The sequence below is a fragment of the Lissotriton vulgaris genome, chromosome 9 (genome assembly GCF_964263255.1).
Source record: "Lissotriton vulgaris chromosome 9, aLisVul1.2, whole genome shotgun sequence".
In the NCBI taxonomy this organism is placed as follows: domain Eukaryota; kingdom Metazoa; phylum Chordata; class Amphibia; order Caudata; family Salamandridae; genus Lissotriton; species Lissotriton vulgaris.
This window is the reverse complement of record NC_141697.1, coordinates 478,208,173-478,222,155: the sequence shown is the minus strand read 5'-3', so window position 1 is coordinate 478,222,155 and position 13,983 is coordinate 478,208,173. Positions and strand designations below refer to the sequence as shown.

Here is a 13,983-nt window from a genome sequence, read left to right as displayed (position 1 = left end):
TAAGCGTCAAGGAGAAAAGGTAACAATTCACTCCTGACCTGCTGTTTGATAAGACTCTGGTGTTTTCTGGCACAATTCTATTACTTTAAGATTTCAAGTGTTCATAGTTTGTCATCATTCAGAAAATCTACACATTCAAAATAGAGCTCTGCCCTGCAGCCTTCAATAATCACTGTTCAGCTCTCAGCGAGGTTGGGGAGATGAACATATCATATCTGCCAAAGCAGACTTTCAAGGGACTGTAAACTATTCTGTAGTAAGTTATTGTGCTAGTTGTTGGTTTAATCAGGATTGTGAAGCAGCCAAGATCTATTGTTAGGAAAAGATGTATTAACATGATACCTCAGATAGCTGTTACTATGGCTTGAAGAGGGAGACAAAGATCAAATAGTTGTTCCAGCAATTGCCCACAAAGTGTGGGCCTGTAATAAATGTGCATTTCACTAAAAGGATACACCCAAACCCTGCACTCCCATCTGGGAGGCAAATTTACCACTGCACCTTTAAATGATACACTTTGAGCAGCACTTCCTAAAGTCGAGGAAGGGACACAGCACTCCCTTTAGGCAAGGCAAGGAAACAAATCAAGATGCATTTAAAATAACATACAAATTTAATAATGCAATGTTTAGAACGGTAGGCCAAATATATCAGTAAATACAGACTCCCAAATATCAAGTGAACAATTAAATGAACAGCTGAAATAAAATGCAGTATGTGCAAATAGCAAAGAGTAGAAATATATACAAGAGATGGTTAGGAACACCTTAGCGATTGAATTTGCATCACCCTTGCCAAATCAAGCTGGGGGAAGCCTGTCAACAGCCCAGGAAGGAGTTCAATCCGTACTCAAGTTTCGTCACTTCCACAGCAATACGTCTATTCTGTGGTGAGCTTCCACCTGGCCCGAAAGCTCCCAGCTTAAAGATCATTACTCAACGTGAGGCGAAGCTTCTAGAAAACCTCGCCCCCTTTTCATTGGAAAAAACGAGCTGACTGTACCAGTCTGCGTCAAGGCCAACACGGAGGCTGGCCAAGCTCCCATATTTTGACTTCGAGGCAGAGTTGCACATTCTACAGATAATATCCAGTTCACTCTGGTTAGTGAGGAGCGAAAAATAAGTGAAGAGCAAAAATCTGCCCTCCCTACTTTGCAGCTACGTGTGAACAGCAAGGCAAAGCCAGAAAACAAGATGACATGACGCCATGTCAAAGCCAATAGTAAGAACTCATAATTAAGCAAGGCAAAGTCAGAAAACAAGATGACATGAGGCCATGTCAAAGCCAATAGTAAGCACTTAACCCAAACAACATGCACGCACTGCTATGCACGCAGAAGCCAGGCAAAGTCAGAAAACAAGATGAGATGAGGCCATGTCAAAGCCAATAAACAGTAAGCACTAACCGAAACAACTTGCAAGCACTGTGTGCATGCAGAAGCATGGCAAAGTCAGAAAACAAGATGACGTGAGGCCATGTCAAAGCCAATAGTAAGAACTCATCAATGTACAACACCGAGCACATGTGTGCATCATTGCCCACAGCACTGCGAAACCAAAGAGTCAATTCCACACCTTTCTCCTCTCATGCTTTCAAATGCACATCCCACACACTCTGCTCTTGGCAAGACTGTTCTACTTCGTGACAGCTCTGACTGAAAGACAGCAAGATTACAAGACAGAAGAGAAGCCGGCATATGCAGGACCGTCCTACATTAAGGCTAGGGTAAAATAACACACTAAAGTCAGTTAAAATGATGGTAGTTGAAGGTCATCATAGGGTGCCAAACCACAAGAGTGGCTCTTTCACTACAGACCCAAAGCATTCCGGTGCTTGTGCTTATGTATATCAAGGTTGGTTGTTGTGACCCATATGAGGAGCACAGAGTGGAGTTTTTGGGGGGATTTTTTTAGAGGTGTTGTGGTCAAATCACAGAGATTGTGTAACAGTAAAACAAAATAAATACATAAGTGAGAAACTATGAAGGAAGACAGAAGGGACAAATGTCCTAACAGGATGTCAGAGAAAGCTTTGAAGTTGTGCAGTGTGTTAGAGCAGTGGTTGGCTTCATGTATGTAAAGGTGACATGCAGGAGGGCCACATGTCCTTCAATAATAAAGCAGTGAGCAGAATGCACACTTAAATGGAGTAGCTGCTGGTATGCAGTTGGTTAACTATCTGGAGGCTGCTCGTGCATGCATTATGGAGGTTGATGTGTGTGGGTGTGTATATATGTGTGTGTGTGTATGTGAATGAAGGCTGAGGCGAGAGAAGATCTCCAATTAGGGTTGAAGCAAGTGAGTAGTGCATCTCCCAAGGGCAACATTTATTCTAATACATACCCACTGATAAGACATTGAACTGGCAATGAGGCAGAGGGCTAATGTGTTGCAATGGTTCACCTAACTGATGAGTACCTGCTGTGAGCAATTCAAGGTTATGGCAACATTCGTCCACTGATGTTTGTGACAGTTCCTGATGCTGAGAGGAAAGGAGTTCAATAGTTTTGGTGCATGGACAGAACGTTTCAAGCCTTCAGGCTGTAATCAGTTATGCTTCAGGCTTTTGCTAACCCTTTTTCTATGTTATGGCAAATGAATTATCTAGTTTTCTCTGTCATTGAAATCTGAATTGCAATGAAGAAAGATTTTGCACATTCTTTAAAAAAAACGGTTACATTTGCAGGTACCGGCTATTCAGAAAGAAGAACCTTTAGAGAAGATTTCACACTCCGAGAAAACAGATGCTTCTGCATCAGTTGCAGAAATGGTTATGAATGACTTAGAAACAAGTAAACAGGAAGATTTGAGTCGGAGCCTTGATCAGCAAATTAAGCCAAAAAGTGGGCTTCCTCGCAAAGTTGTGAAAAAGAAGAAAGTGTCTACAGTGAGCAGTTTGAAACCAACTGAAAATATGTCCCATGATCAACAGAAAATTCCTAAAGAAAAGGATATGGTATGCTTGCCTATTAGCACATAATGGAACAAAATATAAGTCATTGTTGATATAGACCTCAAATAATGAAAACATATTCGAGACATGTTTGTAAATATATTTCAGTGCTTCTAGGACATTATTGTACTCTACAATATTAACATATACTAATGGTTGATTTGGAAGAGGGAACTTTATTCTTAACAATACAGAATGATTTGTGGCACCACCACTGATTTCTTACTACCTTTCCTCCCTAATCCAAAAAAACATAATTAATAATTTTCCTTTCCCAACAACTACTGCTGTTCCTCAAAGACTAAATACACCTTGTGGCTGCTATCTCACCTGTGTTAAAAGAAACATTGGAGTTCTGCTACCTTCCCCTCAATGTTTAAAACATGCTGCATGGCCTGCCACCACTCAACTCTTACTCAGCCAAATAGATCCCTCAATGTAATATATATATATATATATATATTTGAAATAATCATGGTTATTAGTTGTATCAAATGCAAATTGAACTAGACAACACAATACTCATTCAGTCATATAAGGTAGTCAAATTACACTTTGTTTATGAAATTGTTGGTGTATACATTACTAAAGTTATGTATAAGGTTTTCATAAACATTAGACCATTTAATAGGATTGAAAATGATTTGGGTGTTATTGAAATTGATCAATAACTATTCAAAAAACTATATAAATGGAAGAGTGCTAGGTAGTCACAAACTTAAATAACTTTTACAGTGTTGTTTGAAGGTCAGTGTGTTAGCAAGATATACCTTTTTCCACTGTGTGGCTCCCTCCAGCACAGGAGGTCCAAGGGTGGAAAAAAATACCATGCGTACTGGACTGGTGCATTGATCCCAGAGTCCTCTCAATGAAAACGTACTTGGTACTTTGGTATACTCAACTTTAATAGAAATTATACCAGTTATTTGCTGCTCTTTCTGGCAATTTATAAACCCCCCTAGTCTCTTTGCTGTTTCCAAAATGTAAAATATACCTACTATCTGGCTGCCAACAAACATCTCTCTGATTTGCAACAGGTCTGATGCTTTGCTTTGCTCCAGTTCTGCTCCTCCATACAAGCCCAGCAGGTGCCTTACAAGCCCAGCGGGTGACTTGTTGTCCACAACCCCACTATAAAATATTCCTAGTTTCTGCCACTTCTTGAAGTTCTTACTTAAAACCTGTTAAAGTATTAAGTATACCTGTCACCTTCCACTATCCATCTTCCTGTGATACAGGATAACTGGGAAGTTGGCGACAACCAAGGCCACTATCATGGCAATGACTGGATGGTTTTTAACCGTTGCCTGGCCATGCCCTTGGGTTTATTTGATGAGTAAGCCTCCTGTAGAAACATACATACATTGTGCAGAAGATTCCATAAGCTCAACTACTGTATTCATACATAGATTGTTTTTCTATGTGCTATACCTTCCAATACTATATAACTTGTTTTACTTCCTTACTAATCATGTTGTAAAGCTCATGCAATTCAATTAACAAAGCAGGCCTCTCACTATGCAATGCCAGGCACCATTACTCATTCTTCCTAATGAAATGCATGGGAGGTATTGCAAAAAGAATGGGGTTCACTAACTGTTAAGTACCTGCTCCATTGTTCTACCACTAAACACATTGTAACTAAGCCCTGTTATGCCACTCATTGCAGCCAATTAGTACAGTAGTGGGTAATTTAAGAAATCTCTCAAAAAATATAATAATATTGTTCTTTTCACCATCCCTATTTATCATCTTTCCTTGTTTTCATTCTGTCATTGTATGGTATCATGCAAAAGGTACTGGGTGATTATTTAACTCATTTTTCATTTGTCAAATGTATAGGTGTCTATCAGCACGAAAGAAGGAACATCTGAGAAAATAATAACCTCAGAGGATTCAATTAATCAAATTACATCTTTAGCAGAGCAAGAAGTAAATGACTTTGAAAAGGAAACCATTGATCTCAAGTTGAAACCAAAGAAAGAACTTTCCCATAAAAGTCATAAAAAGAAGAAGGGTGATTCAGTAAGAAAGGTGAGCCAACATTTTCTGAAATGATGATTGAAGGCCAAGAAAAAGCTTGTAAGAAATTGTCAGCCATAATTCAAGGTTCACAGGTGGCCTGTCAATCCATGTACTATTCAATTCAAAAGACATTTAGCATGCTTTTAATTGATTTCAGTTTTGTTGTTCTGACACTGTGTTTGCTCCCCTACTTCAACACATAGACCTGGTATTCTCATTTCTATACCTGGGGTATGTTAAATAAAATGTCCTGGCCTGGCAGAGCGAAGAGCAAAGGAGCATCATTTGGCATTTCAAACCCAATGTTGCATTAAATAAGTAATTGCATTTTGTTCGGAAAACCCTTTTAAGAGTAAATGCATGTGTGTAGTGTGTGTAGTTACAAGCGAGTATATAACATACAAGTCCATTTTAGTAAAAAACAGAAAAAAAAACACATTTTCCCTAGTAGACACCCCTTCAATTGGACTTTAGCCATTTCCTTGGATGTTTCCTCTTTATTCCCATTTCAGGTAGAAATTTGGTCATGCAATTTGCAGAAATAAAGCTCTGTCTGTGTTCCTAGTGGAAACGTAACTTCAAAACTTATGTGAATTCCCACTAACTCACATTTTTGGAATTGATCAGTACATAGGCATTACCACCTTGGAAAACATCAAACCTGCCCCTGTGAGTAGATGTATGATGCATACAATTCACAGTCCTTCCGTAAAAAGGACAGTGGTGTCCTGCTGCCTTACTTAGTCTCCAGCAAACACACTTGGTGCCCTTCTTCCCTCCATATCTAATAGAAAAGATTACTGATGTCTTGTCACATCCTCTGAACTCATTATTCAGAATCTCAGACATGTCATGCCAATAGTTGCAGTGATGCATGCTCTCTGAAGTAGCTTAGTTGAGATACACCTGCCTACCTTACCATCTAATATATGGCCTTTAAAGTGTGCAGAAATATGTCACTGGCTTATATTTAGAGACTGTGCATGCATGGGACAGAACACTAAGGGCAGTGGCGGTCCTACAAAAGCCGCATTGCAAGGCCCACCCACAGTATTACAACTGTGGAGGTCGGTCTGCCACAAGAACACCACAAACACCAGGAAATTGAGGGCTGCAATATGCTTGGTGGTGCCCTGAGGCACCGCCTAGCATATTACGACTTTCCTCACTGCCAGCGGTGTCATGGAGTTTTTTCCTCCATGTTACCGCTGGGGGTGATGAAAGAAATGGGGCCCTACAATGCCCCCCTTTGCCCCTGTGCATGGGGGTGCATGCATGGGGGCCACATTGTGCCCCCTGTCTTTTTGCACCCTCAGTTACAGGACGGCATGACCTTTACAGACTATGTCGTACTGGAACCCACTGTGGCTGGCCACTGTGCTGCCTTTCTAAGGCTCTGTCCTGTGAGCCTTTGAAAGGCAGGGCCGTGGGCAGCCGCCATAGGACCGCCTGCCGAATTTTAACTCGTAATCTGGTGTGCGGTGTGCGGAAGGCTTTGGCGGTCCTGGAGCAGAGTGGCTAGTGTCTCCCCGCTCCAGGACCTCCAAAGTCATAATCAGGCCCTAGGTAGATTGTTGCAGGCAGTTAGTTCATTTCAGTTTCTGTTATATTTTTCCCATTTTATTTTTACCAGGTTGAGTTTTATTTTTATTTTCATTTTCCGGTAGCATCTGATCTGTTTGTTTGTCCTCCTTATACCCCATACTTCAGTATCAACATCTTGTTACACAGCTCATAGCCAAGGGCCTTATCAGTGAAATGCTAATTGACATTGCTTCATATTCAACGGTGCAGAGCATCACCGTAATACAGAAGGCTTCCTCAGTGATAAAATCAGGATACAGATTAAGCCAGTGCTCTGTAATTCACCTACCAATAACATTTTACGTACCTTCCTTCATGCCTTTCATCCCCACAGAAGAAAGCATAGTTACTATGCCAATTCACACAGCTTCAGTGGGCGGTTTCAGAACATCTAAAGGGATAAAGCAGTTAATACCAATGTAGTTGTTTGGAATTTTGTATTGCACTCATTTACATAGTTCAAGCAACCACTAAATAGTAGTACACACTAAACACTTCTATTATTTAATTGCCTGACAAAATCTGAACTTTGGAAACATACAGGTATCAGTCAGCAGGAAGGAAGAAATGACAGAAAAAAAACTTTCCTCTGATGAATCTATTAAAGATACTCCACAAGACGTGATTAAGGCTGAAATCGTAACAATGACATTAGGAGATTTGGACATACAATCTGGAGTTTCCATCCAAGCAAATCCAGAGTTTGCTCATGAGGACCTTAAAATGGTGAATGATATTTCAAAGGCTAAGATTGTACCCACTGTTCCCGAAACAGAGAATGATGCTGAAGAAAAGCCTGTTCAATTATCTGAGGTACGATTGGAAATTTTTACTAATTCCAGTTCACTACACAGAGGTGATCCTTAGCATATTGGTCAAAGAACTTCACTGGTATAAAATCAGGTTACTCAAGTTGACTGAAGAGGTCTCCAGCTCTTTTTTGTTGCTTTGTTTTAACTTTTAAGTTGGAAGTCCGGCATGAGACTGTAGCCTAAATAAGCCTAAATTAATATAAAACTGGAACTACGGCATTCATTTTAATTCACAATGTGATACTGTGTTGTAATCTGACACACTAAATATATGTGAGATGGTCCACCAAAAATTCAAAATAGGTCATTTTAACTATTTTCACCCCATTGAACAAGGTGAGATTTAAATGTAAGTTCTTTTAAAAAAGTTGACCTTGTTTGCTTTGCAGTTGGAAATACATTGGACATCTGATGGGGGTGCTCGAGTTGGAGTATTCATAAAATAATTTTAACTTTTGTCATAATAGGTTGCTATATCATACATTTTGGGGCATTTTACTAAAACCTGGGATTATTTTAGGGTGCAAGTTGCATATATTATTTTCCCAGATGATGCAAAAGTTTGTATTATTTATAATTATTTCAAAGTTTGCAATTAATTACAAAAAATCTGTGCTGTTGTAAGAAAAAGTCAACACTTTTCATAAACATTCTCTTTTTTCTAAATTGAGTTACTTGTTCATCTTAGTTAAATAAGCAATACTGACCTTAAATGACATCCATAGCATGCTTTAGGAATCTAGATTTTCATGAAAATCTGTGATTTTTTTCCTACTCTGTTTTCCCCGGTACGATTCTGTGTTTTTTCATTAGAATCACGTGCGTGATGCAAGGAAGTTCAGGCCAAGCACTAACTAATAAAACAAAGGTGTGCTGATGTTCCAGCACAAACTGTAGCATATCTGATTGAGCCCTTCCAATTCCGAATTCATGTGCCAGGGTTTTTCAACCACGACTTGCGTTTTGCTGTTCCCTCATTTCAGTTAAAGATATATCTTGTTCCTTCTCACCAAGGTGAAACACACTCAGGAGTAGATTTACAAGCCCCTAGCATCACTATTACTCTGCCATTGTGACACAACTTTGGCATAAAAAATGCAGCAAATTTACAACTGACGCATCTAGGGAGATGCAGGGTAGGTGTTCCCACGCTGGAAAGCCTTGTAAAAGTGACGCAGTGAAATCTACAAGATTTCACTGGGTGACACGTGAAGCATGTGTAAGGAGTAACGCAGTGTAATGGGAATAGGCCGCAACACGCATTGCTGGAGTCGCTTCGTGCCTGCGACAGGACTCCAGCAGTGAGTGACTTTTCCGTTAACAGATGCGTGAGAATTTCTGACACATCTGTCAATCCTTGCGCCATAGTGTGCCGTATTGTAAATATGGTGCTTCTATGGTGGCGCAAGGGTTTTTCACGCAGGCGTAGGGAAACTGACCCATCTATACAGATGCATCAGTTTCTTGTAAATCTGCCACTCAGAGTCTGACTAACCTCCATAACAGACAACATTCTTTGTGTCCAGAGGATGCCTACAACCCATCTCACAATTTTGAACGTACCAGTCACTCTGTGTTTTCCCATAACTGATATCATAACACACCTAACTGAATCACAAAACATAAAATAAACCTAAGTTCCTTCTGCCCTTTCCACTCTTGAATTCACATATGTGGAGGGAGAGAGACATACCTGCTAAAAATGTCAGAAACTCAAACTTGTCCATTATTTTTTTCCAGAGGTTAGCACTGCTTGGGAAGTGCAAGGCAGAGGATTAATCTCTTGTTAGCGTAGTGATTTTTCTTTATTCACATTTTCCTAGTTTATTAAACACTGTAGTCACATGATTGTTTTCATGCCATGTATATCACAATCAACGTCACTCACAGCACATTACCCATGACCAATGCTTATTTTACTCAAAGGTGTGGCAAGAGAGTACGGCTTACAACAGGGGGTTCCTTTCAGGTGTGTATGTGTGACTGACTTTGCATCTACCTTCATGCATGTCTTTGCATCCGGATGTTCCTAGCAAATTATCTGAGGTATGCTTAATTTGTCTGTTCCCAAAACAGGATAGTCCTTACAAAACCTCACTTGCACATAATCAAAGTAAGGCGAGGCTCCGAGCATTCCTATGACTATGTCTCGTATCGCTCTAAAGCAGAACTAGTTTCCTCTTCCCCATCCCTTTGTCTCTAATTTGCAACAGGTCGGGTACCATGATAATCCAGGATTCACACCGTCCCATTCGAAAACCTAACAGATAACCACACGTCGACAACACCACCAAAAATACCCTGGTACTCTGCCAGTCCCTTAAAGAAATTTACCAACTACCTGGTGTCATTCATTCATTCAGCCCTCATGTTACATATGATTACGTAGGAATAGGTGTCAAGTGAGGCCTGTCTGCCTCTACAAATCGTGTTGCGCTAAGTGTTTAGTTTTTATTTTATGATGGATCCTGCCCAAGTGCACAGCAACCACTGGCAAAAAAAATGTACCTTGTTTTTCTGAATAAGCATATTTTAGTAGCCAATCATGTATGTAGTTCAGGTCCCTTATTTCTCACATTTTGAAAGAATTTCATTACATCTGTTGCTACAAAAGAGGAGTTAAGTTCTTTTCTTTGTTTAGAAACTGGGTCTTCTCAAGAACAAAACAACCACATGGAAAAAGTCCCACATACTATGACAATGGATTGTTTTTCCTCTGATACCATGAAAGTTGCATTTACTTCCTGAGTAACCGTATTTTAGAAGACATACATTAAGTAATGCAGTTCCATATTTCTCACTTTTCAAAGGAATTTCATGGCAGCTGTGCTGCAAGAGTGGAGTTATCTGTTCACACCACTGTTTGCTCTCTGAAAACATTTTATCTGGGTGCAGGAATCTTCCCTAGCACATAAAGGAGAGTACTAATTGGAAATCAATTACACATTCTAGAAATATTGCTGTTTTTCTGTTGTCATGTCATTTTACTTCATTTCCATCTAATAACTTCAATCTCCTGTCATATGTCATTTCAAAACAAGGAGAATTCTATACTTGTTTAATTAATCTAAGGATTTTTCAAAATTTCAGTTTTCTGTCAACAAGGAGGAAGAAAGGGACGAAACACTTTTAGCCTCAGAAAGTTCAATTAAACAAGATACTGTTCTGCTGGACCAAACATTGAGCACAGCTGAAATGGAAACCGCTCACCAGGAACATTTGGAAGAGCCACTTGGAGACCAGGACCTGAAACCGAAGCGTGGGCTTAGTCACAAAAGTTCTAAAAAGAAGATGGGAGCTTCATTTACCAAGGTGAGAACAGCAATTTCTTCTGAAATGGTTAATGGGGCCCAGGTATTCACAGTAATGGGAATGAGTCAACTACTGGTTGCTATTATTAAACTTATTCTTGCACCCCCCAACTTTAAACAATCAGGATATTTCAAGCACCTAAATGTTCTAATATCACTTTGTTGAATGTCTATATGAGGTAGTATTTTCATGGCATGATGACAATATCCTGACCACTGCCTTATAATTGAATTCTGAAAAGTATTTTGCCTCCTATAGTTGATAGATGCCAGGACAAGTATTTCACATGGGGCGTACTTTCTCTGTTTGCGCCGCGGCACAGCTTTGAAAAGGTTCTCCAGACACAAACCAGGATAGCGTGCCCTGTTATGAACAAAGCGCTGCCCCAAGGGAAGCCGCAAACTTGTGCTGCGCTTGTGGCTGGCATTCATTGAAATACAGAGCAGTTGTCCCATGTTTCTCTGTACACACGGCAGCTGCCTGCACTTTGAAGAAGATACAGACATCTGTAGACAGGTTCTGTGAGTGACTGCACCTGCCTCCAGATGCATACCTGCGTCTCTATTGCCGGGTGGGCACAGAGGCAAAGTGATTCCTTTAATGGAGCCACACCCCCATGCATATGAGGGAACTCCCTCTTATGATAGAACTGGCACTACATTAGCTGTTTGCATCAGGTTGCATCAGTCACAGTTTGGAAAAGTAAATGCCTGTGATGGGGCCATCGATTGTAATCCTATTTCAGACATAAACTGGAGTATGCGGCCAAAGTGGATCAGGCCCTAAAAAGTGGGATTAACACTGAAGGGCATCACACTGCAAACCGTATTGGGATTGGGACTGGGACAGAAGACGATGGACTAACAGGCAACTTTTCAGAGAAGATATAAGAAAAAACAATGGGAGAACGCTAGCAAAATCCCTGTGGGTTTGTCGAAGGTTTCTGCCTACTTCTAGCTACTCAAGATATAAACTCTTCATTTGTGTTTCACCACCAAGTTTGCTGGGAATCTTCCAAGGCATTTCCAAGAAGCTCTTTTTTAATTTTCTGAATCTTTGTTCTTCTTAGCATTATGGCTCTGCTTAAGTCCAGGAGCATGTGGTTTCATGCATCTGCCAGGCAGAGACCGGGCTTTTGTTCACCCCCCTAGGTACAAAATCCCTCTGTTTCGTTTTTGCCACTTCCACTAATAGCGCTTCTGTTTCTGTATGTCTCCCATGTGGAAGGCCTTATTACGTGGGGCCTCATTTATGGGGTATTGGTGTATGGCAGCACCGCAAGTCTGCCCTACCCCAGTGTGAAAGGGTAGGAATGCACTGTATTTATTAAACACAGTACATTCCTGTTCTTTTCCCCTGCGCTGGCAACAAATTTGATGCCTAGCGCCAACCCAGGCACCCTTGCACCATGGTGGATTTTTTTTGTGAAGAAAGGGACACCTTCCCTTTAAAGCAAAGCATGGTTAAATATGGAGAGTTATAAATTTCACCCAATAGCTTAAGTATTTACAGCATAAATATGCAGGAAAGAGGACACTGGATGTATTTACTGCCACATCCATAATCATCAACAATGGTGTATTCTCAGATGAATGCAATTTTTAACTCCATGCCTTCATGTCACAACTGGTGGTATGCCTCAGACAGTCAATCCAGTTTGTAAGTCCCTGTCCACCATCTCCACTGCAAATATAGCTCAAAATAATTTGCTCCAATGTCTTTACCATTTTGTTAAGAGAGCTGTACGGCTTATTTTGCATGCATACCATAAGTCAATTTTAAAGGAAACAGGCACAATTTCCTTCAGGACTCCCATAATTATGTATCGGGCATTCTCTATTTTTGCCAGCAATTCATGTAATCCATAAGTGTCATATTTGTGCTCTGCTATTCAAATACTAATAGCTTTACATCTGCCTTCACACATACTCTCTACCAGCTAATCTCATCATGATTACCAAGATAACTAGCACAAGGGTGTGTGATCGCCGAGACCATCTTGAAAAGATGTATCTTTTTAACAAGTCTTTTTTCTATGTTGTGTTGCATTAGTTTCTCAACTTCAACAGGTATATGTATATTATTTTAAAGGGAAGAAGGCGCTGTGTCTAACTGTTTATTAATGTTTACCTATATAGGTGTCTGTGAGTGATAAAGAAGAAAGGTCTGAGGAGATTTCAACCTCAGAAGAGGCAATTAAGAAAGATACATCTTTGATAAGTCATGAAGGAACTGAGGTTGAAATAGAAGCAACTGAACTTGCAGGTTTGGATGGGAGCCTTGTAGAACAGCATAAGAAACCAAAACCCGGAATTTCTAAAAAAGAAACTAAAAAGAAGAAGACTACATCAGTGATCAAGGTAAGACCAAGCACAACGAGCAGCTTCTCAACCACAGTGTCTTTGTAAGGTCCTAATATTCTTGAATGATCCTATGTCTGAAATATGTGTTGTAAAAGGATACATTCTCCTGAGAACTCTTCGGACCCAATTAACAAAGTTAAATGTAGACTTTAGTCTAGGACTACGTTTGGGTATCCCCAAAAGTAAAGTTAAGAGTAGTAACTTTACGGGGTGGAGTCTCTGCCCCCAGTGCAGAGACTCTGCCCCAAGTACAGAGCTTCCATTCTCGTAAAGTTACTACTTGTAACTTTACCTTTGTGAATACCCAACAGTAGTAAACATAGACCAAAGTCTAGTTTACCTTTGTGAATTGGGCACCCAGTGTATAATAAAAGTGATCTGCTGCCACCCCAAACTTCCCCTTTCAAAACATAATACTATTTTGTGTCTTGTATAGTCTTATATAGTGCTAAGTACCACAGTTTGACATTTTCTTAGTACTGTAAGTAACAGGTGTTATTATTACGTAATTCATCAACTTAATCTGCCGACCTATGAAATAACGGAAGACTGAGTCTGCCTTGCTGCATTAAATTCATACACTACAGTTTGTCAGTGGTTAGCCTTTAGCTACCAGCACAATTTTCACAGCATTATATCAGATGTGAGTCTCTTACACCATAACTCTAATTTAAAACCACAATCTATTTGCTGGCATCATAATTTAGAACTACTAGTTTTCCGTTTCTTAAAGAGCATTTGTGAAGGGGAGCCTGCCTCATTTGCCTGTGGATGCCTCCCATAAACACTAGTGACAGAACTTTTGGTATAAAAAATCAGGAACCTGATGGTTGTAGCTAGTAGCACTCATGTTTAAGTAAAAAATGTATTGCAAAAACATCCTTCCTGAAAATCCACCGGGACAGGAGACATATTCATGATGTACAGCATGGACA

At 40.1% G+C, this 13,983-nt stretch overlaps 1 protein-coding gene across 1 annotated transcript in view; it reads left to right on the top strand.

The window, feature by feature from the left end:
- Window positions 1-13,983, top strand: part of SYNE2 (spectrin repeat containing nuclear envelope protein 2) — a 1,750,628-nt gene that overhangs the window by 670,267 nt on the left and 1,066,378 nt on the right. Inside the window, exons 62-65 of the mRNA XM_086937933.1 lie at window positions 2,686-2,955; window positions 4,795-4,986; window positions 10,464-10,685; window positions 12,824-13,045. Of these exons, the coding sequence (XP_086794059.1) occupies window positions 2,686-2,955; window positions 4,795-4,986; window positions 10,464-10,685; window positions 12,824-13,045 (906 nt within the window). The remainder of the gene's footprint in view (window positions 1-2,685; window positions 2,956-4,794; window positions 4,987-10,463; window positions 10,686-12,823; window positions 13,046-13,983) is intronic.